Here is a 26,201-nt window from a genome sequence, read left to right as displayed (position 1 = left end):
TGACTTCCTCCTCTAGTAAACAGTACACTTGACTTCTGGTTCATCTAACTGAAGACACACAAACGTACATGAACACTGAGCTTCCTGCTGCTGGTGTCTCTGTGCTCCAAGAACCAGGAGACCAGCTCCTCCTGAGTGAAGTGCTTCAGAGCCTCGATCTGCAACAGAGACCACAGCGGGTTAGAACCTCAGACCAGGACCAGGATCAACAGACCAGAGACTGCGCTGGTAGCAGCACCTACAGTTTCTCTTCAAAGTTTGCTTTGTGTGTTTAAACATCACACAAACTAGTTTTCTCCACCAGATTAGTTGTTTGTTTACCTGCTAGGTGTGATCTAATCCTGAAGTTGTGTCTCACCTCCTTGTTGAAGCCGGTTGAAGACGTACTGCTGTGTGACGACCTCAAACCAGTTGCGGTCCACTTCCTCTCCTAGATGAGCGTCCTCACTCCTTCAGCTTGATGAGAGCTGTCACCTGGGTCCTGAAGGCATCCTCGCTCAGACCTGACAGACGCTCGCCGAAACTGACCAGGACTCTCGATCTTCGCCTCCACGAACTCCGTGCTACAAAGGGGAGGAGAAGAAGAAGAGGACATTTTTACCTGCTCAGCTGTGGTGCAGTGATTTCTCTGCAGCTTGTACAGAAACAAACCAGAGACAGTAGAGAAACCGAGACGCTTCAATTTCTGTTAATTCCTGTGTCTGTGTGACGAGAGTTTTCTCCACTCTCCCGCCCCTTGAGGAGTCTTCCATTTCCAATGGGCGAAGTGAACGAGATCACAGATTCTTTTTCCCTCCACAGTCACTGAAATAAATGATTTCAAAAGTCTCGTTTTCTCCAACCAATAGTAAAAAAAAAAAATCTCCAGTTTACAAAGATAAAAAACAGAAAAACAGACAGAAGAGGATGATCAGCAGTTTTTCTTCATCATACAATGTAAACCACTGTTTTACTCAAAGCTTTCTCACTGTTCTTCCATGAAGAAAGTTATAAAATAATAAATATGTTAAATGGAGCTGAAATGATCAAATAGAAACTACTGAGATAATCAGTTCACTGTTAAAGTTATTTTTCTTTTGTATTAGACTGAATATCTTTTTGGCTTCAGGAAACATTTTTTTGCAACAGATCAAACAATGAATTGATGATAATTAAAAATAAACCTTGACTTCCTCCCTCATAGTAAACAGTAACACTGACTTCTGGTTCAATCTAACTGAAGACACACAAACGTACATGAACACTGAGCTTCCTGCTGCTGGTGTCTCTGTGCTCCAAGAACCAGGAGACCAGCTCCTCCTGAGTGAAGTGCTTCAGAGCCTCGATCTGCAACAGAGACCACAGCGGGTTAGAACCTCAGACCAGGACCAGGATCACAGACCAGAGACCTGCAGCTGGTAGCAGCACCTACAGTTTCTCTTCAAAGTTTGCTTTGTGTTTTAAACATCACACAAACTAGTTTTCTCACACAGATTAGTTGTTTGTTACCTGCTAGGTGTGACTCTAATCCTGAAGTTGTGTCTCACCTCCTTGTTGAGCCGGTTGAAGACGTACTGCTGTGTGACGACCTCAAACCAGTTGCGGTCCACTTCCTCTCCTAGATGAGCGTCCTCGCACTCCTTCAGCTTGATGAGAGCTGTCACCTGGGTCCTGAAGGCATCCTCGCTCAGACCTGACAGACGCTCGCCGAAACTGACCAGGAACTCCTCGATCTTCGCCTCCACGAACTCCGTGCTACAAAGGGGAGGAGAAGAAGAAGAGGACATTTTTACCTGCTCAGCTGTGGTGCAGTGATTCTCTCTGCAGCTGTACAGAAACAAACCAGAGACAGTAGAGAAACCGAGACGCTTCATTTCTGTTTATTTCCTGTGTCTGTGTGACGAGAGTTTCTCCACCTCCCCGCCCCTTGAGGAGTCTATTCATTCCAATGGGCGAAGTGAACGAGATCACAGATTCTTTTTCCCTCCACAGTCACTGAAATAAATATTGGACCCAGTTTTCACGGGCCGCAGGTCTTCAGAACATTCCGACATCAAAATGACATTTTTCAGATCAACAGATCAGGAGAAAATGAACTTTATTGGAGACCTGCCTCTGTCTCTGTGCCATACTCTCGTGAGATCTGTCAACTGGCGACATCGTTTGCCGACCGATATCCAAATGTTTAGATGGACCAGAGTTATTTTGGGATTGACTTACTTCTATGTGAAACCATGGATTAAACTTGAAAACTTAAATAAAACTTGTTTCATTGCTTCACAATGGCTCAAACAGAGTATTAGCCTATTAAATTGACATGACTTTGTACTGGGCTGATGATCAGATGATCAGATGTATCTGTGTTGTATCATCTGTTGTTGTATTCTTTTGGCGGGGACAAGTAATCCATCAGTGAGTGTTAAAATGCCCGAGCTTTGTGCAGCAACAGGCTGTAATAACAAGAAAAATGGATCTGTCTTTTCTTTCCCAAGGGCTGCAGAGAGCTGGGTCTAGACAGGGAAAGATTTTAATATTAGCTACTGTCACATTTCATGCCAGTTGCCCTGCCATGAGGGAGGGGTTGGGGGGACAACACCCACTTAGGAGACCGGAACTGTGTCCCATTTCATACCATTGGCACTGCCTGTAATGTGGTATCTTCTGTATAGAGAATCTTTGAACAAACACAGAGGTCGTCTCACCTGAACTTGGTGGCCTGTGTTTCCACGGTGACAGAGAACCCCAGCACCCCTGATGTGTTCCTGCAGGTTGGATACACCTGGTACCTGGAGGTCACGTGATCAGAGAGAGGCTTCTTTTTAGAACATCATCTGCTCATGAGGTTTTATAATTAAACATTGATCATTACTGATCTATAGTTCACAGATCAATAACACTCACCCCAGAGTCTCCTTTGTCCTGAGGAAGTCGAAGCACGGCTCCTCCATGTGCATCTGTGAACACAGGCGGAAGTCGATTAATGTCTTGACTTGTTGCAGCTGCAGCTACAATATATTATATTGTCCTGTTATTGTATTGACTTGGTTTGATTGTAAGACTCACAACCGAGAGGTGTTGTGTTAGTGGTTTTAGTATATATATATATATATATATATATTATATATATATAATATATATATATATATATATATGTGTGTGTGCTTTTTAATGTTACAGATTCATTATATATTCAATATAACAGAGATCATCTTTTTACATTTGCATCATGTTTTGCTCTTTCCTTGATTTAAACTTCACCTCCTCTTTGTTTCAGCTGCATTTTATTTGTTTGTACATAACAACTCACTTCTTTTGTGTTGCACCTGCACGTCCAGCTGTTTCTGAGGGAGCTCAGAGCTGTTTGATATGTGTTAGTGAACTTTGACCTATCAGGGATTATAATTCTTATTCTCTTTTCACTTAGAAAACACTTTGTGCTTAAACGTGAAAATTGCTTTATAAGTAAAAAGGTAAAACAATAATCTTCCTCCTCTTTAAAAACTACTTTCTAATTTGCAGTTACATTAAATGATCTTTGCTGCTGACGTTTCAAATCTCCTGCGTGTTGTTTCTGGAAATGAAGGTTTATATTTTAGCACAAGACATTAATGTGTTTACAACATCTTGCAGAGACTTAATGTTGCCACGTTAACAAGTTGCCTCAAGCTTGTTCTCAGTGATTCGGCAGTAAAAGTGTCTCATTATAACCTACAGGAATTTCTGACACCTCGTGCAGCTGCAGAGGAAAAACAGTGGAGGACTGATGAATGAATGAATGCAGGTGTGTTGAAAGCCTCTCACAGCGTTCTTCTGTCACCAGTGTTGGTGTAAACACTCACCACCATCAGCTCCATCAGGGCGTGCTCTCTGAGGTTCTTCAGCCCCGACTGCGACACAGACACATTCAAGAGTTACGCAACAACACAGATTAAAATAAATGTAGCTACGGGTGGAGGAAGACAAGAGGAGACACAGGATGGAGGAAGTTCTATTGTCCATTTCAATGTTTTATTCTAATTTAAAATGTTGGAGAAGTTGTTGCTGCTGAGCTAGGAATTACATGTTTTTCTGCTTTAAGAGTACTGGTCTCTGTTGTTTTGTTTGTGGCACTAAAAACATTTTAAAATGAATGAAATTCTGTTGTTCATCACTGAACTGGTGTTGGAGCAGGAGCTGATCTCTGGAGATCTTAAACAATCTGAATGTCCAGAGCTCGTAATGAGAAACAAAGTGAACTGATCCTTTAGAAACTTTATAGATGGAGAGAGTAAAGAGGAAATGTAGTTTTTAATGTTGTAGTTTTTCAGCTGTGGTTCAAAGGTCACCGATGCCTTTGTACCTGGTAGTAGACGGTGACCTCAGAGTTGGCGTCTCCCTTGTTGAGTGATTTGACTTTACATAGGAGATTTTTCTCAGGCAGTTCCACCACCCGGAACAAGACAGGGACCTCTGCAGACAGAGGCTGGAACTGCAGCTTCCTGCAGAGACACAGAGAGGACTGTTAATCACACACTGGCCTGAAATGAAACCAGTTTGGCTCCGTGGATGAGGACGTGTCTCTAAACTCATTATCTTATAAATTCAGCTAATTTCAAATATATAAATGCTGGATCGTGATATTTTCTCCATCACGTATCTTTTATCAGTAATGCAAAAGATTATTTGTTTCTTCTGGAGTTCTTTACTGTTAAGTTTCAGATATTAAAGATGTTTTCCTCAGTGTTGGCTGCTTTCTGGCTCTCTGCATATGATTGCACATTGTCACCTTGTACTGGAAGGCAAAAGGGAAGCTCTTATTGTGAAGGGGCTGGAAGTTGTTACAAATATTGTCACAAATAAAATGGTTGTTGATTAACTTCAGAAATGTGAACTTGTGTTGTTGTTGAAATGTAAAGCTTTGGTAAAATTTTGGTAAAATGTAGAAATCATGTTTTATTAAAAAAAAACAAAAACAAACTTAGTTAGATTTTAAGTTTTTAAGGATTTAAGAATGTGAATGTTTATTTTGTCACCCTGGAATAAAACCTCCAACCTCCAGCATCAAACACTTAGACAGTGTAATGAAAAAATGAAGAGGATACTCACTCAGTGAAGTATTGCAGGAACTCCTTGGACTCCTGTTGGAGGAATCAACACATCAGATTACAACTGCACTTCAAACTGTTTATTTTAACAACTGGGAACATTTTACATCAAACGTCTGAATCACAAACCTTCAGTGAGAGAGAAGAGTTAGTTCAGTTTGTATCCGTGCTCCAGACAGAGCTGAATATTCACTGTCTGTTGTTGGGTCAGTTGTTTACAGCAGCTTCTCTTTGTTGTGGCTGAGTCTGAGCGTCACCTCAGTGAGTTCATAGCTGTGGGGTTTTATCTGAGGGGGTTTCGATCACCACAGCTCATGTAACACTACAGTAACTACATGCAGAGTTGGTGTTAAGGTGCAGCTTTTCCTGAACTCTTCACATCCGTCACGTGTGTCTATCTGAACAACCTGCTGTCAGCCGACACGTCTGACCTGCCACCAGCTGAAACCTCAAACTACACATAAAGACATTTATCATCTTTCACCATCAGGAAGGAGCATAACCCTGATGACTGAGTAAACACACCAAACAACACACTGAACCTCTGCTCAGTAACCACCGGAGTTCTGTTAAAACCACCAACCATCATGTGTTCTCGTTCCAAAACAAACACGGACGACAACCAGCAGCTTCTTCTGTTTATACGCAGAAACATTTGAAAAATCTCCTTTGAAAAAAGGCTCAGAGTCTGGCTCAGATCTTCCATTTCTCTTCTCCAGTACATTTTCACACCGTAAACCCTTTCACTCACCAGTCTTCTTCTGAGGAAGGGTACAGGTAACACAGGTCCCTGGCCAGTACCAAACTGCACTGCTACTGGGGCGCTACACTCTTCTTCTTCTGTTTATTTACCGGTGTGTCTCCCAAGGTCAACACTCAACTGACAGGTGGCAAAGTTGTATAATTAAAGAAATATTAATAAGAACGACTGACAACAACTGAACCTGAGGACTGAAGATAAGAGTCTTTATATTATCATATACTATAATTTTATCTGCCCATTATCAACACCAACTGACCCAGACTGGAACCAACCTGGTCTAAATGAGCCAGACTGTCCCACAACAAAGAGTGAACCCAGTCACGTTGTGATGACAGGAAATGGCTGTAGTTACTGTCGGAGCTGTCTTCCTTCAGCATATAGCACATTAGAAACAAACGACACACGTACGTCCATCATTTGTACCATGTTATTCTTTTCTAAATGTCTTTTTTTCGTACCTCCTTTTTATAAACGGATTTGAGTATCAGGCAGGTTCACCACAACTTTTTGAGTTATTCGGATTGGTTTGGTTTCTCTGTTTTGTACTTTATGTATAATTTATTTACTTATTTATTTTTAGTATTTTATATTTTATTTTATTTTTTGTTAGATGACTATAATTTGATTTATTTCATTGGTCCTCAATTGCTTCTCTGTTATCTATGTTAACACACATATAGATTAGATTTGTTGCTTTTGGTTAGAATTGAGTCTTACAGAAGGTTTGGATGGAAAAGATCAATAAGTCATCACATTGTTTGAATGGATAATGAAATAAGACAATAAAAAAAAAAAATTTTTTTTTTTTTTTTTTTTAAAGAGAAAAAAACTGTTGTTTTAGCTGTTTAACAGTAGAAATTGTTCCAACAAAAACATTCTTTTTGGACCAATCATGATTTAAGTTAAATTATTCTAAACTTCCTGTTGAGTTTATTTTTTCTCTGCAGTATCTTTACTTGAGTTGGTTTGTTTTCTATGTGATGAATGTCAGTGTGTCGCACCGTGCTGGTGAAGTTTCCCTGCACCAGCCCCTCAGTGTACAGCTCCGCCTTCAGCCCCGTGACGAAAGTCATGAGGTCGTCAACAGTCAGACCCTTCATGACGGCCTGATACTTCTGAATGACCGACCAGCGACAGTGCTCCAGGATCAACAGACGCACATCTCTACACAGAGAGAGAGAGAGAGAGAGAGAGAGAGAGAGAGAGATAGATAGAGAGAGAGAGAGAGAGAGAGAGAGATAGATAGAGAGAGATAGAGAGAGATAGAGAGAGAGATGTAAAGAACTGGTTCAAGTTTGTGAGAGATACATTTATCATATTGGTCAGCACAAAACTTGTTTAGGTTCTTGCCAAAAGTCAGTTAGATAATCAGCAGATGGTTAGCTTAGCTTATTTTAGCACAAAGACTGCAAACTATCCTGGCTCTGTCTTAGGACAACAAAATCTACCAACCTGCATCTCCCCATCAGTGATCAACATGTTATATCTTGTTTGTTTTAATCTTTACAGAAATTTAAGAGTAAAAAATCTAATCTACCGTTCTTCAGGGGGGATTTGCACCAGATTATTTCAAGTGACTCCAGACAAAGCAAATAAGCCTGTTTCCAAAACTCCAGAAACTCTTCAGGCAAAAAAAGCAGTGAGGATTAAAAATGAGTGACTGAGCTGGATCTCTGACACACAGGATTTGCCAGGTTTACTGAGGACTTAAGCTGCCTTGCTCAAGAACCCCTGGGGAGTGGCAGTTCTGAGAAGGGAACAGTTTTTTTGTTTGCTTGTGTATCAGAGTGGAGCCAGACTCCACAAAGATGAGTGCGTTTGTGTTTGCAGGTGGTGAGACGTACTTGCCCAGGCGCTCAGGTTTGATGAGGATGTTGAAGTAGGTTTTCTTCAGCTGCTCTGAGAACATGGTGAAGACGCCTGGCTCGGCGCTGAAGTCGGTCAGGTGATCCACGATCAGCCTCAACAGCAACTGGGACGCCACAGAGGAGGGAAGTCAGTGCGGTTGTACAGATACGTGTTTATCTGGTGGTTTGACCCAGTGACCCTGAGCTGTGTGTGATTTCAAACCATTATTATTCATCACTGGTTAAAGCCTCAGACCGATGTCTCTAGTTTTCTTCTCTCCTCTGCTGTTGTTTTATCACATTCTGCAGATTTACTGTTTTAGTTAGAAACATAAGAGTTGACATCACTGAAGCCACTGTGAAAAACCTCAGCCATTTACATAAAGGTTGCTGGAGGTCAAAGGGAACAAATGACCACAGGCCCAAGGCCCAGGGGGTACCATGCAGAGGTCTATATTTAACCCTTAATTGAGATCAAGCAGCCCCACCAATACAGGATTTTTAAGGCTTATACTAATATGGACATTTGAGAGTTAAAAATAAGCCTAAAAGGACCTCATCAATACATCTGCAGTGAACCAATATCAGATGCTCTCTCCTCCAACATCATCAAACCCCTCCACGAGTCTCCTCACCGGCAGCTTGTGGTTGAAGCCCTTCAGTCGGATCACAAGGCCGTGCTCTCCGGCCACCAGCTTGTACTCGAGCTGAGCCACGTCGGCCTCGTAGGCCGGCTCTGCCAGGTTGTGGGCCAAGATGTTGACGAAGAGGTCGAACAGTACCAGACTGGAGAGGAACAACACGGTGAGACACAACAGCTGCAGAGAGTGAGACCTGTACAATCAGCTGTGTCGTGTCATCAAATATCATCTTAAAGTGTGGGTAATTTAATGGGGTTTTTTCACTTTTAACATCCAACTACTGTACTAGCCAGTTACATGTGTCTCATGGGTCTCTTACTTCTCAGGGCTCCTCTGAATCATGGGGGAGATCAAGTTGAAACGAATATAAGCTGAAACACAAAAAGATGTGAAATGCTAAATTCACATTTCTTAAATAAATCCCAATTTGAAATAGATACTGGCCTGTTCAGCACCGAAGTTCTATGATGTTCCCCTTGAGTTCAAGATTCAAACCACAGACTTTGATTTCATTAAATCATTTCCCAAAAATTCACTCGGAGAAATTTGTTCAACTAGAATTTGAATGCATCTGATCAATGTTTGGACATGAGAGTAAAGACGAAGTCACACATTAGCTGCTTTCATCATTAACTAAAATCAGTATTATCTTACATTAGCTTTATAAATCATAGGACTCAGTGGAAGAATCACAACAGTGATAATTATACATAATTAATCAGACCTATGAAACTGATTGGCTGTTATTTTTGGAGAAAGTGTAATGATTTGAATTGTCCACCAGGTGGAGCTATTTAACCTGCTGAGTCCAGAGCAGCAGCAGAGACAGATTCATGTGAACAGTGAAGTGGATCCTGGTTTGGCTCCTGATCCCTGAACAGTTGATAATGAGGCATTAACTTCATCCTCAACGTTACTGGTGTCTAAGATTGTGGAGACGAAGATAATGATCTCATCTCATCATATTGTTTTGTCTAAGTGAAAAACTACGACACAACTTCAGCTGAGGAAGACAGCAAGACAAACCGAGGCAAGAAACCTGGATCAGGTCTTTGCGTGCCACAGCATCCTGATGTACTACAGCTTGCTTATTCAGGATTCTGGAAACCAGGATATGAAGTTTACATACATGAACAAATAACCAGGACGCTGGATGATGTTTAACTTGAAAAGGTCCACGTGTGCTATGATGGATTTTACCTTAAAGTTTCTACCTATTATTAGCTCGTCACACAGAAAGAGAAAAATTAAAACATTAGCTCTGATGCTTATAGAGAAAATTTAAATTAACAGCCAGTGCTCCCAGTAGTACTGTTTTCACTGGACAGGTCCTCGACCAATCAGATAGCACACGGAGGACACGACAGCGGCTCTCACCTTTGGGGATCTTAAACTTGTTGTCCTTCTTGTACCACAGGCAGCCACGCTCGTTGTTCACTATCCTGACAGGAAACTCTGTGTCTGGACAGTCCGACACTTTCAGAGTGAAATCCGTTGCTGCAGCATGAAACAGAAGGAAAACAAAAGATCAAATCAAGTGATTAAACACCTTCACATTACCTTATCGACATCTTATACCTCTACACAGACTGATGGAGGGAGGTGACACATGCTCAGTCTTCATGCTCTGACACAAACCCTCAGATTCTTTACACAGAACATATAAAACATGATTCCACTGTGTTTGAACTGACCGATGTACTTGTTCTCAGCAGGGAGGTGGAGTTCGGGGTGGAGCTCGAAGTCTCCTGTCCAGCGCTGAGCCCACTCCTCTGGGATATCTGACGACACCAAAGAAACACATTCAGGTTTAAAGACGCAAGTGAGTCAACTGTGTGTACACGCTCTTGTTTGTTTATGTTTGTGAGGACCAATTCATGTTACAGACAGTGAGGACATTTCTTCTTCACTTTGGACTGAAGCGTAATATCCCTGTTTGAGGGTTAAGACTTGGTTTGAGATTCAGGTTTGAATCAGATTAAGTCCTCACAGGTAAAGAGGTTAAAATGTGTGTTTGTTTATGCGTGTGTGTGTCGCACCCTCCATGCTGTAGCAGGTACCGAACCACTTCTCTCTGAGTGGACATCGACCTTCGTTTTCTGGTGACAGCAGCAGCAGGTTTGCTCTGTCTGGAGTCAGCAGGGACAGAGCAGCACTGATCACCTGTGTGCGCACAAAAAAGGAGTAATAAAAATAAAATAAAAAATCTCATCATGAGGCCATGAGATGTATCTGAGAGCTTTGGAGCTTGTGTTGAGAGTTTGTGGCCAAACTGACTCAAGCTTCAGATCAAAGTAATGTTTTCAGGGTTCCCCGGTGATCGAAATGTCTCCATATCAAGATGATTACACTCTCTCGGTCACCCTCTAATTAAGGTACAAAAACTGACCCAGAAATGTGATAAAAAACCCCACAAAAGAACAACTACACTTCTCCCACTATTCTGATGTTTCAGAGCTGATGTGAACATTGGTTTTAAGATCTCCAGTCAGATCGCTGTTTAATCATCAAACCAGATTCTCAAACGGAGGCTTTGTCTGAAATCCCCGTCCCTCACTTACTCACTCACTCATTCATTCATTCACTTACTTCTCCTGATAGAACAGACTGACAGCAGTTTACAGTAACTACAAGATTTCAGACACTTCTAAATCATCGTTTTTTTGTCATCTCTGAAAGTTGCAGTCACAACAGTTGCTTCATATCTATAAAAATGACTCAGAGTTTCATTGGTTCAGTAACAGAAACAGTTTTGATTCACTGTGGAATATTTTAAATTTACACTCAGACACTGAGTATAAATGTCATGTTGTGTCAAACTGATTCTGATCAGATCTGGATCTGTGGTCCTGGTTACCTCTGGGTCGTACTCAAACATGAGCTGGTCCCCAGTCAGGAAATCCTCTTTGGGAAACAGCTGCATGTTCTCACAGATGTTCTCCACAAACTCGATGGGATCCGTCTGTCACAGACCAGAGACAAGGACAGAACATCAGATGGAGCAAGGCACTGCCAGAGTTCGAGGTTCAATTCCCTCACACTCCTTAAAGGAGTGTGACTTAAAGCTGCTGGTTCTAAGTTTATCCGTTTTATGATCTGTGCTGCTGATCTTATGTTCTGTATTCATACTCCCAGTGCTGTTAATTTATTGTGGTCTGCAAAACATCAGGATAAATAAAGAATATCTTGATATATGATCTCTGGACAAAACAGCTTCAATCCAAGAATCAGAATCAGGTTTGTTGCCAAGTAGATTTTCAAGTACGAGGAATTTTGATTTGATGATTTGGTTCATAGCAATAAACACAGAAGAAGAAAAAATATAAAGAAAGATAAAGCAAAGCAAGTACTTCTGGTCAGATACATTAAATATAAATAGAAATATTTAACAATAAAATATTTAGTTTTTGTATCCTGATGGTTCATCTCATTTAATTTAAACTCTATTATTTGTATCCTTCTTGTCATTATCATTGTATCATTGACGACTGATTAATCATTACCCGTTTCATCATCACAGAACACATCACATGAAGCTGGTTAATTTCAGTGTTTGCACACATCAACCTTTGATTGTTGATCACCTGCTGACAGAGCTGTGAGACAGTGTGTGTCTGTGAACAGGTTTTCAGTGTGTGTCTATGGCAATACCTGCTCCTGATAGTGGAACTCATTGGCTTCTATCTTCTGAATTTCCTCGTAGATCCTGAAAGAAAGATGTCTGTCAAAATAAGCTTTTTATATTCAAAACGGGACAAAAACGTACAAATATCAGTTACTCTAAACTGCAGTTACACAATAAATTCAAAGAGCAATTCTTTCCTGATGTTCTCACTGAATTAATGTGGAGGAAATTTGATGTACAAAAGAAGTTTTGTGCACCACAGTGACATCTGGACTCAGTTTTCTTCTTCTCAAATTTCTAATGTTTTTTTTTTACACAGCTTGTGCTGCAGAATGAGAGGAAAGGTTGTCACCGTTACTGTGGTGCAATCTTAAATCCTTGATATGGGTGTTTTTGTGGAGCCTGACCTCTGCTGGGGGCCCAGAGTCTGGAGCATCTTCAGGTACTGGAACACAAAATCTACAACCTGCACAGAGAAAATAATGATGTGTGTGAGTGGTTATGAATCAAAAACATCAACTGTTTCTTCTTATTCTTATTTGTTAGTGGCTCAAAGTTAAAGCCAGCAGCACCATCATGTCTGAAAGTTGAAGTACTCGTCCATGACCACTAGATGTTCCCTTTAAAAATCCAATCATTGATCCATTCAGGACACATTAAAAACAAACTATTTTGTCGGGAAACAAACCTACAGGTTTATTCCAACTAATCTGAATCACAGTTTAAAGACTGACATCCTACTTCAGCTCTGACCTGCTGTTGTTGTGCAAGTTTTCCTGTGCAATGAGGGACCTCACTTCAGTTTGAGCTCAAAATGTACATTTTACAGTGTAAAATGTCAAAGAAAAAAATAGTGAAAAATATCCAACCCAGTTTGTCAAAGAGTTCCTTGTCATGTCTATAATATACCATTATTATTATATAATATATATAATATAAAATATCTTGTTTTGTCTGATCAACATGATCAACGGTCAAAAAATATTCAACTTATAATTATATAAAACAGAGAAAAGCAGGAAATCTGAATATATGAGTATCTGAAAGCAGTGATAAAACTGACCTACAGTAAATGATTGATTATTAAAACAGTTGTGATTAGTGTTTCTGATTTTACACTACCTGCAGGTATATATATAGCCAGTGTGTGTGTGTGTGTGTGTGTGTGTGTGTGTGTGTGTGTGTGTGTGTGTGTGTGTGTCTGTTGACCTGGTAGAAGTTCTGGTAGCCCTGGTCGGTGAGGGTGATGGAGATGGAGAAGATGGAGTAGGTGGTATTTTGATCGAAGCCCGTCTCACTGTTTCCTCCAAACAGAGCCAGAGCCCAGCATCTGCAAACACACACACACACACACACACACACACACACACACACACACACACACACACACACACACACACACACACTGTATGTACCACAAGTCTCCTGCACTTATTTCCTACTTCTTGGTTTTACTTCTGCAGTTGGTTTATGACTCACTTCTTGCGGAGCAGAGACAGGATGCTGCCGGTTCCTTCGTGTCCGATCAGCCAGGAGATGTAGTGAAGAGGCTTCACTCTGACAGGAAACACACACACACTCAGTGAAGCCTAATGTTACAGAGATGATGTCATAGGGCAGGTAGACGTCTGACTCTCAGCTTAACTATGATACATCACAACACAACACAGATTTGACACAATTTGTTCAAATTAAGAGCCTGAATAAAGAAATCCAAAAACTACGGTTTCACTGTTTACACACAGTTTACACACTCACTGAGCACTTTATAAGGAACACCTGTACACCTGTTTCTTCATGCAGTTATCCAATCAACCAATCAGGCAGCAAAATGCAAAAATGAATTCATTGCTCACTATAGAGTGAACTGAAGTGTCTGTTGTTATTTATTAGTATTATTGATAATTGGTATAAGTATTATTATTTCCACTTTAACAATTAACAGTATATATGATAACACCATTACCTATGGGTATAACTGTTATTATTTTCAGTTACAATTAACAATCATCAGTAATCATCAGAGTCCAGTTCTGTTGGAGGTTTCTTCCTGTTAAAGGGAGTTTTTCTTCCCCCCTGTCACCAAGTGCTGCTCTTTGGGGGAACTGTTTGGTTTCTCTCTATAATAAAGTAAGGTCTCGACCTTACCCTGTAAAGTGCCATGAGATAATGTATATTGTGATTTAGTGCTAAACAAAGAAAATAAAACTGAATTGAATTCTATTTCTACAGTAGGATTTAACATCAGATCCAGTGAGTAACAATAATTACGTTTTTTTTTTTTTTTTCATGCAGCAACTTCTGCTAGAAAAATCAAACACACACTTTGACTCACCTGTAGTGTTTTCCCTGTGGTGGTACGGCCCAGCTGATGGTCAGAGCATGAACCTTCCTCACAGGGACCACTGCAATACACACACAGATAATATTAGTAAAGATCAAATAACCCTTTTAGTTCTGCAAACGTAACTGTATAAAATGATGAGTTAATCAAACTTGATTGTGAACACAACGTTGATTTTGTTCATTCTTCTAAGTCTAAATAAATTCAGTCTAAAGTCTCATGGTGTGATGTACACGTTTAAATGTATGCATGCCATGGGCACGACTGATTACAACACTACTAATACTACTTCTACTACCACACAGCTGATACTAGAGTTTTGAGGCTGATACTGATACAGATATTTGTAAAGTGAGAATAATTTTCTAAGAATATATTGGTTGATGTTTTTGTGACATTTAACAATGTAAAATAACAATCTTCATTCAGATCCCTTAGATTTTTATTTTTTACATACAGATTGGAAAAAAAAATCAAATGGCCAGTGGTCTCTGGTGTGGGTTTGGCATTTCCTGTTATATCTGTAGTAAGCCAACAGCAGCCGAGCTCCGAACAATAATAAATATCATTATAATAATTAGAGTCAATATTCAGAGCAGTGTCTGACCTCTGTAGAGTTTGTTGAAGGCTGGAGTGTCAAACGGCTGCTGGAGGTGAAAGAAGTCGGGTCGAGGGTCACCACTGAAAAAACAAACAGACAAAACACGTTACAACACAAATCAGATTTTATTTATATACCTGATGATGTCTTTATTCTTCTGTAATATCATTGTTATTGATCACATACACTATGTACTGACAGTGACCATTTGAATACAAGTGTTTTATGCTAACAGGAACTGGTAGAAGGTGTGTGTAGATAGATTTTAGACTAGATAGAACATCACAGTTCAGTGCTACTGTGTCAACACAATCAGCTTCACTTTAACAAAGACCAGAGTCACACTAACTGACTGAGTGAGTAGGTGTCTGTGTGTTAAGTCGTCTTACTTGTTGGGAACTTTGATGAAGATCTCTCTCACCCACTGCTCCAGAGTGTCCAGTGTCTCTACAAAATAAAAGCAGCCTGCTGACATTTCCCATTCACAGCATGCTAAGGTTAGCTGTGCTTTAAGTTAAATCCTTATGTTAGAATATTAACATCATCACAACAGTGTCACCATCCGTTCATGGGGTGATGGGCTGTTCTCCACTGCTGCCCCTGCCCACCCTCCAGAACTCTGTCCAAAAACACATCTGTGACTGCACCAACCTGTCCTCACTCAAAATCTGCTTTTAATGTCTGATTTATCTCTGCTACTTAATGTACTTTTAGTGGGTTTTTTTTATTATTTAGGATTTTCAATATTATATTTGATTATGAATTATTTCCCTGTTTTTCAGTCCAAAACACAAAGATATTGAGGTGCGATTGTTTCATCAGAAGCAGTTTCGCAGGCCAGTAGTGAACTTTCAAACTCAACTATCAAGTCAAACCTCAGACTTGTTTTGGGGGTCATATTAACATTGTCTTGTATGACTTCTAAAATAAGCTGCAGTAAAAGAAAAAAAAAACTGTTAAGACAAGCCAGACATCTTTGGTTCATTCTGTACCTTTGGACTGAACAGCGAGCGTCATGTAATGAGCAGAGTAATATCTCCTCCAGAAGTCCCTGAGCCGCTGGTACGTGTTGATCTGTTTCTCTTTGGGCTCGTGTTTTAATGTCTGAGCGTTACCTGACGACAACAACCAAACATCTGTTAAATACCACAGATAATCTCAACAGTAACATCATAACATAAAACATGAAGACACTGTGGCTGCAAGGTCCTTCAAAATTTAAATTTAAAATTCAAAACATTTACAAAACCATTTAGAATAGAAATTAAGAACCATTTAATTACTGGTAAACGATGGAAATCAAAAGGGATCAGTTGGATGAGCATTTATGACTAAAAACTGACTAACAAGGCAAAACTTTCTTCATAAATGTTTCTAAGGCTATTTAAAGTCTTAGAAGATAGAAAAGAAAATTTCAAGAAAACAATTCAAAACCTTTAGGTTAGGATCAGGTTGGATTTGTAAACTCATTGAAATTTGTTTTCATAACTCATGTCTGTGTTGTCTTCCAGGATACCAATCAGGAAATGCTTCCAAAATAACATGAAAGGTTCATGGACATGTTTTACAAAGGGGCAAAATAAATAGCAGCGTGTGTGCGTGTGCGTGTGCGTGTGCATGTGCGTGTATTGGTCTTACCCCAGCAGAATTTGCTCATGGGGTGTCCAGGTTTAGCCAGGCTCCCAAACAGCATCTCCTTACGATGCGAGTCAGACGGCCTCGCCAGCTGGTACTCTGACCACACAGAGACAGGAAGTTAGAAAAGAGCCACGACAGAGGCAAATAAAAAAAGAGGAAACGGAGGTGTGTGTCAGTGACAACTCACCGCTGTCCACGGCCTCCACCTCTCTGTCAATGGCGTCCTCAATCATCAGCGGACAGATGAAGAACTGAGCCCACCTGAAACACACAGTGGTTTAATGTCTGTGTGCTTTGACAGAGTGGTGTCTGTTACCTCCCCACTGACTGGATGTTGTTGTCATGGAAACAAAAACCATTCAATCAGCAAGTATTTTGATAACTAATTAATAATTTGAGTAATTTTTCATTCAAACATTTTAGAAATGTACTTGTCTCCGATCCTCAATGTGAAGATTTTGTATTTTTCTCTGTTTTACGTCTCAGTGAACTCAACATCTTTAGGTTTTACACTTTGTGATGTGAAGACGTCACCTTGGACAGTATCGGGACAAATCTTTAACACCATGAATCTTTTGACCTTCACTCGTAATGACGACCTGACCAGGTGATGTGAACATAAATTCACCTGCATCCCCACATTCCTGCGGGACAATATCTCCAATCCACTGACTGCTAGTCTAAAAACAGCAACAGTGACAACAGGGCTACTCAGAGTGCATCAGCGGGCCTGGTGGAGAGCGGGTGAGCACTCGTTGTGATCTTTAATGAACCGGTTGACCTCCCATCAGAGAGGCAGATGGCCTGCAAAGAGCTGCTATCAACTCACACAGAGGACTCTGGCCTTCATGCCTGAAAACTCATGTTCTGACAGGAAATTCCTGCGTACCGGCCTGGAGTCCACTGTCAGTCACATATGGACCTGCTGCAGCTCTGCCAGAGTCGTAATAACATTTTGGTGTTTATCTAAGTATTAAAACATCTGAGAATTAAAACTAAACTAGCACAGAAACAAGAAAATAAAGAGACTCTTCTGGATCTGAAGTCAGCCTCACCTGTCGAGCGCCTCTCTGAAATACTTCCTCTGCACGTCGAACTGAAAGATGGTTCTCTCACAGTCGGTGGATGCGTTGTCGCTACCGCCGTGCTTCTTCAAGAAAGCATCAAAGCCGTTCTCTGCTGGGTATTTCTCACTGCCCATAAACACCACTGAATATCAGGTAGAGAGAAAGATAAAATAATCACTCTCAAGTTAGATGCTCTGCATGCAAAGATTTAAGAAGTTGTGAGTCAGGATGCAGCGTTAAAGCTGTGAAAGTTTTCTTGTAAACAAACAAAAGTTATGTTTATATTCAGTGTTTCCTCAAGTGTATTTCCTTTGTCATAAAAGATTTGCAAAGCTGATGTTTCTAGTTTTATAAATCCAGCACTGTTTACATCCATTCTTACTAGTTTACAGTCTTCTACTTCCCTGCCTTTGCTGAGTTTCTTGACACATTACAGCTACCTGCAGATTGAGGAATAGTATGAAACCACTGAGTAGGGTCTTCCTGCAGAACTGGAGGCTGCAGTTTCAGAACCCTAGTTTTTCACAACACTGCCACCTAAGGAAGTGGACAGCAGGACCACATTTGAGTAAGAAGATGGACAAGGTTCCTTCGTGTGTCCTCCTGACAAGTGGAGGTACTTGTCAGTGTTGCACACACTTGCGGGGGTCCTTCACTTTCCTTGTTATTGTTAATGTTTATTATTGTATATATATAAAAAGTCTATAATCTTGATTGTGTCCCGAGAGTTATATAGAAATAAACCAGAAATATTTGGTTGAGATCTAGTGACTGCAAAGGGCATAACATGTGATTCCACCCAGATTTTATCTGGTAATTATGCTAATTACACAAACTACCCGACATGCAACTCTTAGCAACCACAAGACACAAAGCAGCATTTGGGTGGAATAAACCATGCAGCCTTGAAATCAGCCTCCAGTACTCGTATCCAATAGGCGGCGATGGCGCAAAAAGGTAGGGTCCTAGAAACTGCTGCGTCCGGTACTACAGGAACATAATACTGGAAGCCAGTGACAGGCAGAGTACAGATCACAAACTTCACAGGGTGTGTTTACCTGATATCAGCACTTTATATCAAAAGTTTACATAAATGTTCATGTTTCACACAACTAACCCAGTGCAACACATTTAATATCTTCCTGGAGAGACCTTCAGAAAATATGCTCCATCATCCCCATATTTCATCAATAATCATGTCTCCCCGCCCTCCACAACGTTTTCCACACTACCTTTGAGTGTGGCCATTGGGAATCTTAGACACTTTTGATATCTGACATGGTCAGAGAACATCTTACAACCTTGTTCGGATACTTAAAACTTTTAAAACTCCGACCCACAGCTTCTTTTCAGCTTCGACTCACTGTGTTCCAGGAAGTGGGCGAGGCCAGGCAGGTCGTCGGGGTCACTGAAGCTCCCAACACTGATGCACAGAGCAGCCGCTGCCTGGAAACACACATACACAAATACATACATACATTAACTTTGTGTACTCGAACCCACTCATTCATCATCCACAAGACCATCGGGGATTATTAAAGGGAATTTATAGACATTCATAGGCTAATTATTTCTAACTATTCCACTATATCTTTTAGAAGACACTAGTTTTTAGTGATTGTCACACGGTGCATATGTTGGGGATTATTTTCAGCGGTGGATTAATATACAATTGGTGTTGAAATAAACTACTTTTTTTTTTTATCATTTCTGAAAACAATGGAGCACTAAAGCTCAGAGGAATCAGACATATCAGGCTGGGATTTCATGACAAGATGAAAAATATCAGAGACAAAAAAAGAGAAAACATTTAAAAATGTTGCATAAACTGACTCAGTGAAAACAGAACTGAACATACATTTAAATATTACAGAGATTCAGTCTGGGCAAAGACATCTGACACCTCTAAATCCTAGCAACTCTTCACATCACCCACCTGCTTCTCAGAACACCCTATCTTCTTGTTCCCTGCGTTCTCCTCGTCCAGCTCATCAAAGTCGCTGTCCTGCTCTTCTTCTTCGTTGTGCTCGTCATCCTCCTCCGACCCCTCACCAGAATCCCCTTCATCTTCACCTTCCTCCTCTTCCTCATCCTCTGTTTCCCCCTTGTCCTCTTCATTTTCACTGTCTCCCTTCCCATCAGCCCGACTGAAGTCGGAGATAAGGAGAGCCCGGAGGCCGTTACTCAGCTCGATGTATCTGCAGAGAGAGGAGAGGACCGGCATCAGTATCATCTCTGTATTTCTGGCTAGAGCTAGAAGTACTAGAGATAAAACAATTAGTCCAATAATCAATTAGTCAATGCTCATAAAAATAATCAGCAATTCTCACTGACCAGGATTCTTTAAGAGATAATATCTTGCGATTTTAGACTGTTGATCAGACAAAGGAAATAATTTACAGACATCTTGGTCATTGGGAACTTGCGATCCTCATTTTTCAATATTTTCTGACTAAACAATGAACCAATTTATCAAAGAAATAATCACTAGATTAATCAATAATGAAAATAATCATTAGTTACAGCACTGTGCACTAATACTTTATCATTCCTCATATTTCATACAGATGGTACCATTGGACGATCTGAAAATTAGATAAATGTATTGAAAGTGTAGATCGCTCATATAGATCACATCCTCAACAGATCCCACAATCAGCACAAGAATGTAGCAGAATAAATATTAATTTATCTTTTAACTTCATGCGACATGTCTATCATCATACAGTCATTTGTTCAGAGGTAAACTGATGCCCTCCTCTTCAAGAAGCCTAACTGAACAACACCAGACAGGTTTGATACGACAGTACTCAGCACACCTTACCAATATACACTCATTGTTAAAATGGAAGGAATGAGCTCAAAATCTGACAATTAATAAATAATTATAATCATTTTTATTAAGTAGAAATACGAACAAGAGACCATCTTCTGATGGGATCACAGCAGCCGCAACGGCCACACACACACAAGGTGAAAATGATACCAGCCACGCTGTCACGGCTGGTTAATTTGCTCAACTCACTTTCACAAATGCAACAAAGTTTCTTGCTTTTCTTCATGTCAAGTTAAAACGAAATTAATACTTTCTTGTTTCACTGCTGGACAAACCACATTTGAAAACGTCACTTCAGACTTGAGTTTCTCGGGTTTAAAGTTTGGTCAAAACTTCAAATCAACAAATCAACAAAACAAAACAACAAGAGTTTCCTTTTAAAACCATTTCACAAAGCTGCTGAGACACTTTTACTAAAGAGAACACCTGAGCTAAGAGAGGGTGTGGGCTTAATTAACTTAAAAACTATGTTTAAGGGGATTGGTTAACAGATGACTAGTCAGTGGATTAGTGTTAATACACATAAGAGATTCAAACACACTGAATTACACTGAATAAAGATACAAATCCTCATATTGTAACAGGCGGATTCTACATGTAGTCCCAGTGTTACCTGGAAATCCAGCAATGGCCATGAAGCCAGCTTTATTTATTTAATTCAGTTCAGCCATTGTACACTTAATGTTTAATTAATACTCCTGACAGACAGCTGAGATAGTCCAAGTCGATCAGCACTCAGAGTCAGAGTGGTGAGGAGTTGTACAAACTGTCATCTCTTGTGTTAGTAGATTATTTTTGACTTGTTGGTGAGCTGATGCATCTTTATTAACTTGCTACCATCAAAATATGCTTCTGAAAGTTATTTATCATTATATGATTCCAAAACACTGGTCTGACAAGGTGCATTACCTGCATCAGCTGACTGACTGTGAGCCAATCAGACTTAGGACCCCCTACCTTTCTGATTTGTGAAATTCTCTTACAGGAGTTCTAAAGTTAGGCCTGACACACCTGGACCACCCACACTATTTTTAGCCTTAGAATGTGAACATGTTGTGAACATGTAAACCAGGCATTTTTTTCTCCCACCTGTATTTTTTTGGGTCACTGGGTGATTTGATGACCTCCATGTCTCCCTTGTCTTCTGCATCGACTCCTCCGCCTCCATCTCCAGCAGCCACCTGGCCCTTAACTTCCACTGATGCTGGTGGTGGCTCTCCCTGGTCTGGAGCAGATACCTGTCCTGGCACGCCACCACTGCTCACTGACTTGTTGGTCTGAGGCATTTTTTACAGAGTCCTCTGGACTTACAATGCTAGACACAAAGAAAAACATACACGCACATGAAAATACAGTGATGTCCAACAAATTTAAGATAGACCGATTAAAGGACTAATATCTCTCTACTATCCCACCACTGCAGCTCAGCATGGAAACGCTGTGCTTGAATTGATAAAAGAGGCTAAAAGAGGCTAAAAAGACTATACATTTTGAAAGATTTCCACTTCATTAGACTAACTCAGACAGCAGCATCATATTAAATATATAAAATATATTTCACACAGCCAATAAGAACAAGAGTGGCTGCACAAATACCTCCAGCCAGGTTCCAAAAGAATGAAGCCTGTCACAGCAATGAATTAATGATAATGATTTAATGTGAGATTCACATATACTTGCAATGTTTGCATGTCCACACATTTCTGGCCATGTAGAATGTCGATTCATGTGTATTGGTAAAGAAAGACTTTCAGTAAATGTATACCGAATTCAAGAGTGTCATCTACTTAACGATCAACTATATCGATTCATATTTTGTCGTGTATTATTTTAAAACAGAATGAAAATATTGGATTTTTTAAAATGCAGTTTGGTGGCACAGTCTCGTCAGGCGAGCGAACTGCATGGGTTATCTGTGATATTAGCACTATGCGTCAGTGAGCAGAACATTCGTTAATATTCAGCGAATTTAACAGTTAGCTTAGCTGTCCGGAAACGCTACAAGGCTAGCAGGCTAACTGCTGAAGCTAACGTCATAATATTCACAAATAACGCCATTGCAGATACCGTTACTTTAATGACAGTCGGTGACGAAGTTAGCGGTTTAACCGGCTGGTAAGTTAGTTAACCTGGTTAGCCGTACATTAGCTTTCAGTAATCCTGTTGGTAGGAATGACACAACACCGACTGTTGGGCAGCGAGTTCTCAGCAGCAGTGGCTGAACTACGAGTCTGCGGCTGCTCAAAGGAATGTTCAGTCAGAAGCATGAAACAGCAATTTGGTTTGTTATGTTCTCTTTTCTTAAGGAGATGCTCACCTTTGTTTCTGCTGCCTTGATGCTAATGGAAGTTTGGACTGTCAGTCTCAGTGCAGCAGCCTAGCATGAGTCGGTTAGCGGCTAGCCAAAACAAAGCCTGTGATTGGCTGAAAGCAAATCAATCACAGACAAACGGGGCGTCTGATTGGTCGAAGCTGTGCAGGTTAAGGTTTGATTGAAAAACACTGGGAGAACTCTCAGAAGTGACGATTGTAGTTCTTTAACTGATGAGATAAATTGAAATAATAAATAACGAAATACAATATATCCAGTTGTACAAACTTGGTTAAATGTTGTAATCAACCACCAATAAAATAAATAAGATAAGATATTCTTTATTAGTCCCACAGCAAAGTGGACAGTACAAAGAAAGAAAAAATGTAAAATTACAATATCAAGTACTTAAAAATGATAAATAATATAATAATATAATATGTACAAATAGAAAACAAAAAAACTGCAGCAGATAGGTGATATTGCACAGTTGGTGTGTTAAATTATTGCACATGGTGATTTGTCAGTCTTTGGTGTGTCGTATAATAATAAAATCCTTACAGCATGCAAACCTTGTACAGTGAAATACAGTTTTAATCACCAACAATCAATAAACTTGATCAGTCCTTCGCAGCTTTAGCTTTGATGGATGTTCTGTTATTGGAAGAATGCAATTATACATTGTCAAGTGAGAATCAAAACATGAATCGACTTGTTTATGTATTCAGAAACATGCCCTGAGTAGTGTCTGCAGATCTTCCTTTCAAGCTGCACATAGCAGATGGATGTATTAAGAGAGCAAGTTCAGCAGGTTAAATGTTAAGAGAAAAAGTTCCTAAAACACACACCACTCTGTGTGGCCTGAGAGGCAAAACCCAGCATAATACACTTGCTGCTGTATATGTATGTAGCTTATGTATAGATATGTTTTTGAACATCCACTTTCTACATAATGTTTCCACACACATTAATGTAAGTGCAGTGCATGGTAGTGGACCTAGACTAAAGTTTCTCTGGATTAAAAGCTTGACAGTATGAGGTCACTGATCAGACAGATGTTAGTAACCAAAGTGTGACTGTTAATGTGTAAAAGTGTGAGGGTTTTATTTTACCCTTTCTTATAATAAAACCAAACAAGAGCACTGTAACATGCTCTGGATTTCACATGCAAATTCTTTCATGACAAACTGTGGACATTTGTGATCTTTGAACTTTTTGTGATCAGCAGATGAAAATAATTTTATTTTTATAATATTGATCAGTTTCATAGTTTACCATGTGATTGTGGATAGCCAATGTGGGCAGCAGCTGTTCTTGTGTTATTGCTGAATATCATTTATGATAAACAGATGTGTTGACGGTTGAAATGTCAAAGCTGTGGTCCTGGTGTCACCCATGTTGAGCATCCTAACACATGAAATGCTCTGGTGGAATGATATGACCATAGACTGTATATAGAAATGACATTAAAACAATTATTAAACAACATCTAAATTCTAAGTAATCCTTGTGTTGTTATTGTCATATTGTATATCCAAAAGCTACATATAGTCTTAACAGATTTTAGGATAATTAGATTTAACTCAGTACAACAGAGTCAGATAAAGTGGGACAGGAGATTTCAGGTTGAGTGGCCCTGAGTCAATCAATTAAAATATTAAAACAGGAATGATTTATCCTTTTATTTTTAATAATAAGCAGTAACTATGTACAAATATATTAAAAGTTATATAAAAAGTAATTTTTTTGTTTATTAAAAATCACTTTACTTGAACTAGACAAAAAGAGAATATAAAGAAATATAAGAGCTATATTATAAAAAGAAATATTACACTAAAACAACAATATATTTTTCTTAAAAAAGTTTTTTTCAGTATGGTTTTACTTTTTATGACGGCCAAATTTCATACTCACGCCACATGAACAACTGATTCAGAGCAATAACAATGTTCATACGTGTTTTTATTCTCTTTTATTTTATTTACACATTTCACTTTACTTTACTTATTTTTGTTTGTGCCCTTCAAGCTTTTTTTTCCTCTTATGTTGTGTTTTGATGTGTGTGCTTTTGATTTTCATTTGTTATGTTTTTACACTGTATTCAATATTTTTTCTGTCATGTTTTTTAATAGTAGTATAAGGTACTACAGGGTATATTTATTTGACAAATAGCGTAACTTTACAAAAGACATTTCAGAGATGGAAAAGCTCAGCCAGATGTTTTGATTAAAGATTGTGATTTTTTATTATACTAAATTGCATCTATAATATACAAACATTCACAATATTTTTGTACAATCACTTTGTGCTTCTCCCCCGTACAGGAGTGAACTGTAAGACAACAAGTTTACATAAACTCTCTATATAATTTGTCCATGGTATACACAGCATAAAAATAAATTCATACTCAACACCATTATAATTTCTAATTCTATCATTTACAAATTCACTTAAAAAATAATCATATGAAGACAATGTCAATATTATTGTATGTTTTTATCAATATGAGGAAACACAGTGGGGAGTCACACACAAAAACGTGCGCTGTTGTAGCTATATAACAATTTGGCAGGATATTGTTTTTTCTATCTCCATAATATTTAATAATAAATGCACAATTTTTTTCCTCAACATCTTTCCTTTTTCTTGAAGTCGTTCATTTGCACACACGTACTGTATCTCAGCTGACATGACATTATCAAAATATCACACTTCCGTCAAAGATACCGTACACAAACACAAAAACCTTCACAACTGAACACGCAATAAATATCATGATAACCATATGCAACAATAGAATGTGTTGGCTCTAATATCACACACGCACACACACACACACACACACACCCACGCACACTCATGTAGGAAACACTGCGAACATGACGGCTACGTGACTACACCTGCTGAAGGGGAGGGAGAGAACCGTGTGCTCTTCACTCGTCAGCTCTGCTCACATGTGCATGTGTGAGTATAAAACACCCTCAGTATGGCGTTGGATTGTGTCGGCCAGTGCAAAAGCTATAAGCCACCATGAAGCAGGGCTGCAGCTCTCAGCGGCAGTCTGGGCTCAAGTCTCTGGCAGTCTGGAGGGTCTGATACGGGTCTTGTACCTGATTAGTTGATCTTTTTTTTGTTCTTTTCTGGTCCAGTTTGGTTTCTGAGCTTTGATTAGTTGGTTATTTACTCCTGGGGAAACACCGGAAAATCTCATGTGGAAGTTTGCTCATGACAAAACAAGAAAAGTAAACATAAAAAAAACAAATTTTAGTGTCTAGATTTGATGATGTGCACCTGACACCTCCAAGTTGTACAACCATGACCCCCTGTGCTGGATCAACTTTACTTTATTGAAGAATATGCTCCATGTGAAGACAATACAGTATAGACTATGGTTTTAAAGCTAGAGTTTGACGCGGGCCCCTTCATAGGACGTGGCCAGATAGTTAACTAATAATATAGTGGTGC

The 26,201-nt window shown here is 39.6% G+C and overlaps 1 protein-coding gene across 1 annotated transcript in view; it reads right to left on the bottom strand.

The window, feature by feature from the left end:
- The window catches only part of nrdc (nardilysin convertase), a 26,269-nt gene extending 3,442 nt beyond the window's left edge, over nt 1–22,827 (bottom strand). The window contains exons 1-30 of the mRNA XM_022753030.1: nt 22,743–22,827; nt 21,515–21,740; nt 19,526–19,787; nt 18,954–19,035; nt 17,578–17,731; nt 16,710–16,783; nt 16,523–16,618; nt 15,877–15,999; nt 15,274–15,331; nt 14,891–14,964; nt 14,275–14,344; nt 13,419–13,496; nt 13,149–13,269; nt 12,347–12,405; nt 11,966–12,020; nt 11,172–11,276; nt 10,354–10,477; nt 10,009–10,095; nt 9,692–9,811; nt 8,634–8,685; nt 8,309–8,459; nt 7,671–7,798; nt 6,828–6,990; nt 5,065–5,096; nt 4,319–4,457; nt 3,819–3,866; nt 2,881–2,933; nt 2,682–2,765; nt 1,527–1,734; nt 1,237–1,326 (exon numbers count right to left, since the gene is read on the bottom strand). Coding sequence (XP_022608751.1) covers nt 1,237–1,326; nt 1,527–1,734; nt 2,682–2,765; nt 2,881–2,933; nt 3,819–3,866; nt 4,319–4,457; nt 5,065–5,096; nt 6,828–6,990; nt 7,671–7,798; nt 8,309–8,459; nt 8,634–8,685; nt 9,692–9,811; nt 10,009–10,095; nt 10,354–10,477; nt 11,172–11,276; nt 11,966–12,020; nt 12,347–12,405; nt 13,149–13,269; nt 13,419–13,496; nt 14,275–14,344; nt 14,891–14,964; nt 15,274–15,331; nt 15,877–15,999; nt 16,523–16,618; nt 16,710–16,783; nt 17,578–17,731; nt 18,954–19,035; nt 19,526–19,787; nt 21,515–21,711 — 3,087 coding nt within the window. The 5' untranslated portion in view covers nt 21,712–21,740; nt 22,743–22,827. The remainder of the gene's footprint in view (nt 1–1,236; nt 1,327–1,526; nt 1,735–2,681; nt 2,766–2,880; nt 2,934–3,818; nt 3,867–4,318; nt 4,458–5,064; nt 5,097–6,827; nt 6,991–7,670; nt 7,799–8,308; nt 8,460–8,633; nt 8,686–9,691; nt 9,812–10,008; nt 10,096–10,353; nt 10,478–11,171; nt 11,277–11,965; nt 12,021–12,346; nt 12,406–13,148; nt 13,270–13,418; nt 13,497–14,274; nt 14,345–14,890; nt 14,965–15,273; nt 15,332–15,876; nt 16,000–16,522; nt 16,619–16,709; nt 16,784–17,577; nt 17,732–18,953; nt 19,036–19,525; nt 19,788–21,514; nt 21,741–22,742) is intronic.
- Nucleotides 22,828–26,201: the final 3,374 nt, after the last annotated feature.

This window comes from Seriola dumerili, unplaced genomic scaffold (assembly GCF_002260705.1).
Source record: "Seriola dumerili isolate Sdu_G_001 unplaced genomic scaffold, Sdu_1.0 BDQW01000189.1, whole genome shotgun sequence".
Taxonomy (NCBI): domain Eukaryota; kingdom Metazoa; phylum Chordata; class Actinopteri; order Carangiformes; family Carangidae; genus Seriola; species Seriola dumerili.
This window is presented reverse-complemented; position numbering and strand designations above follow the sequence as displayed.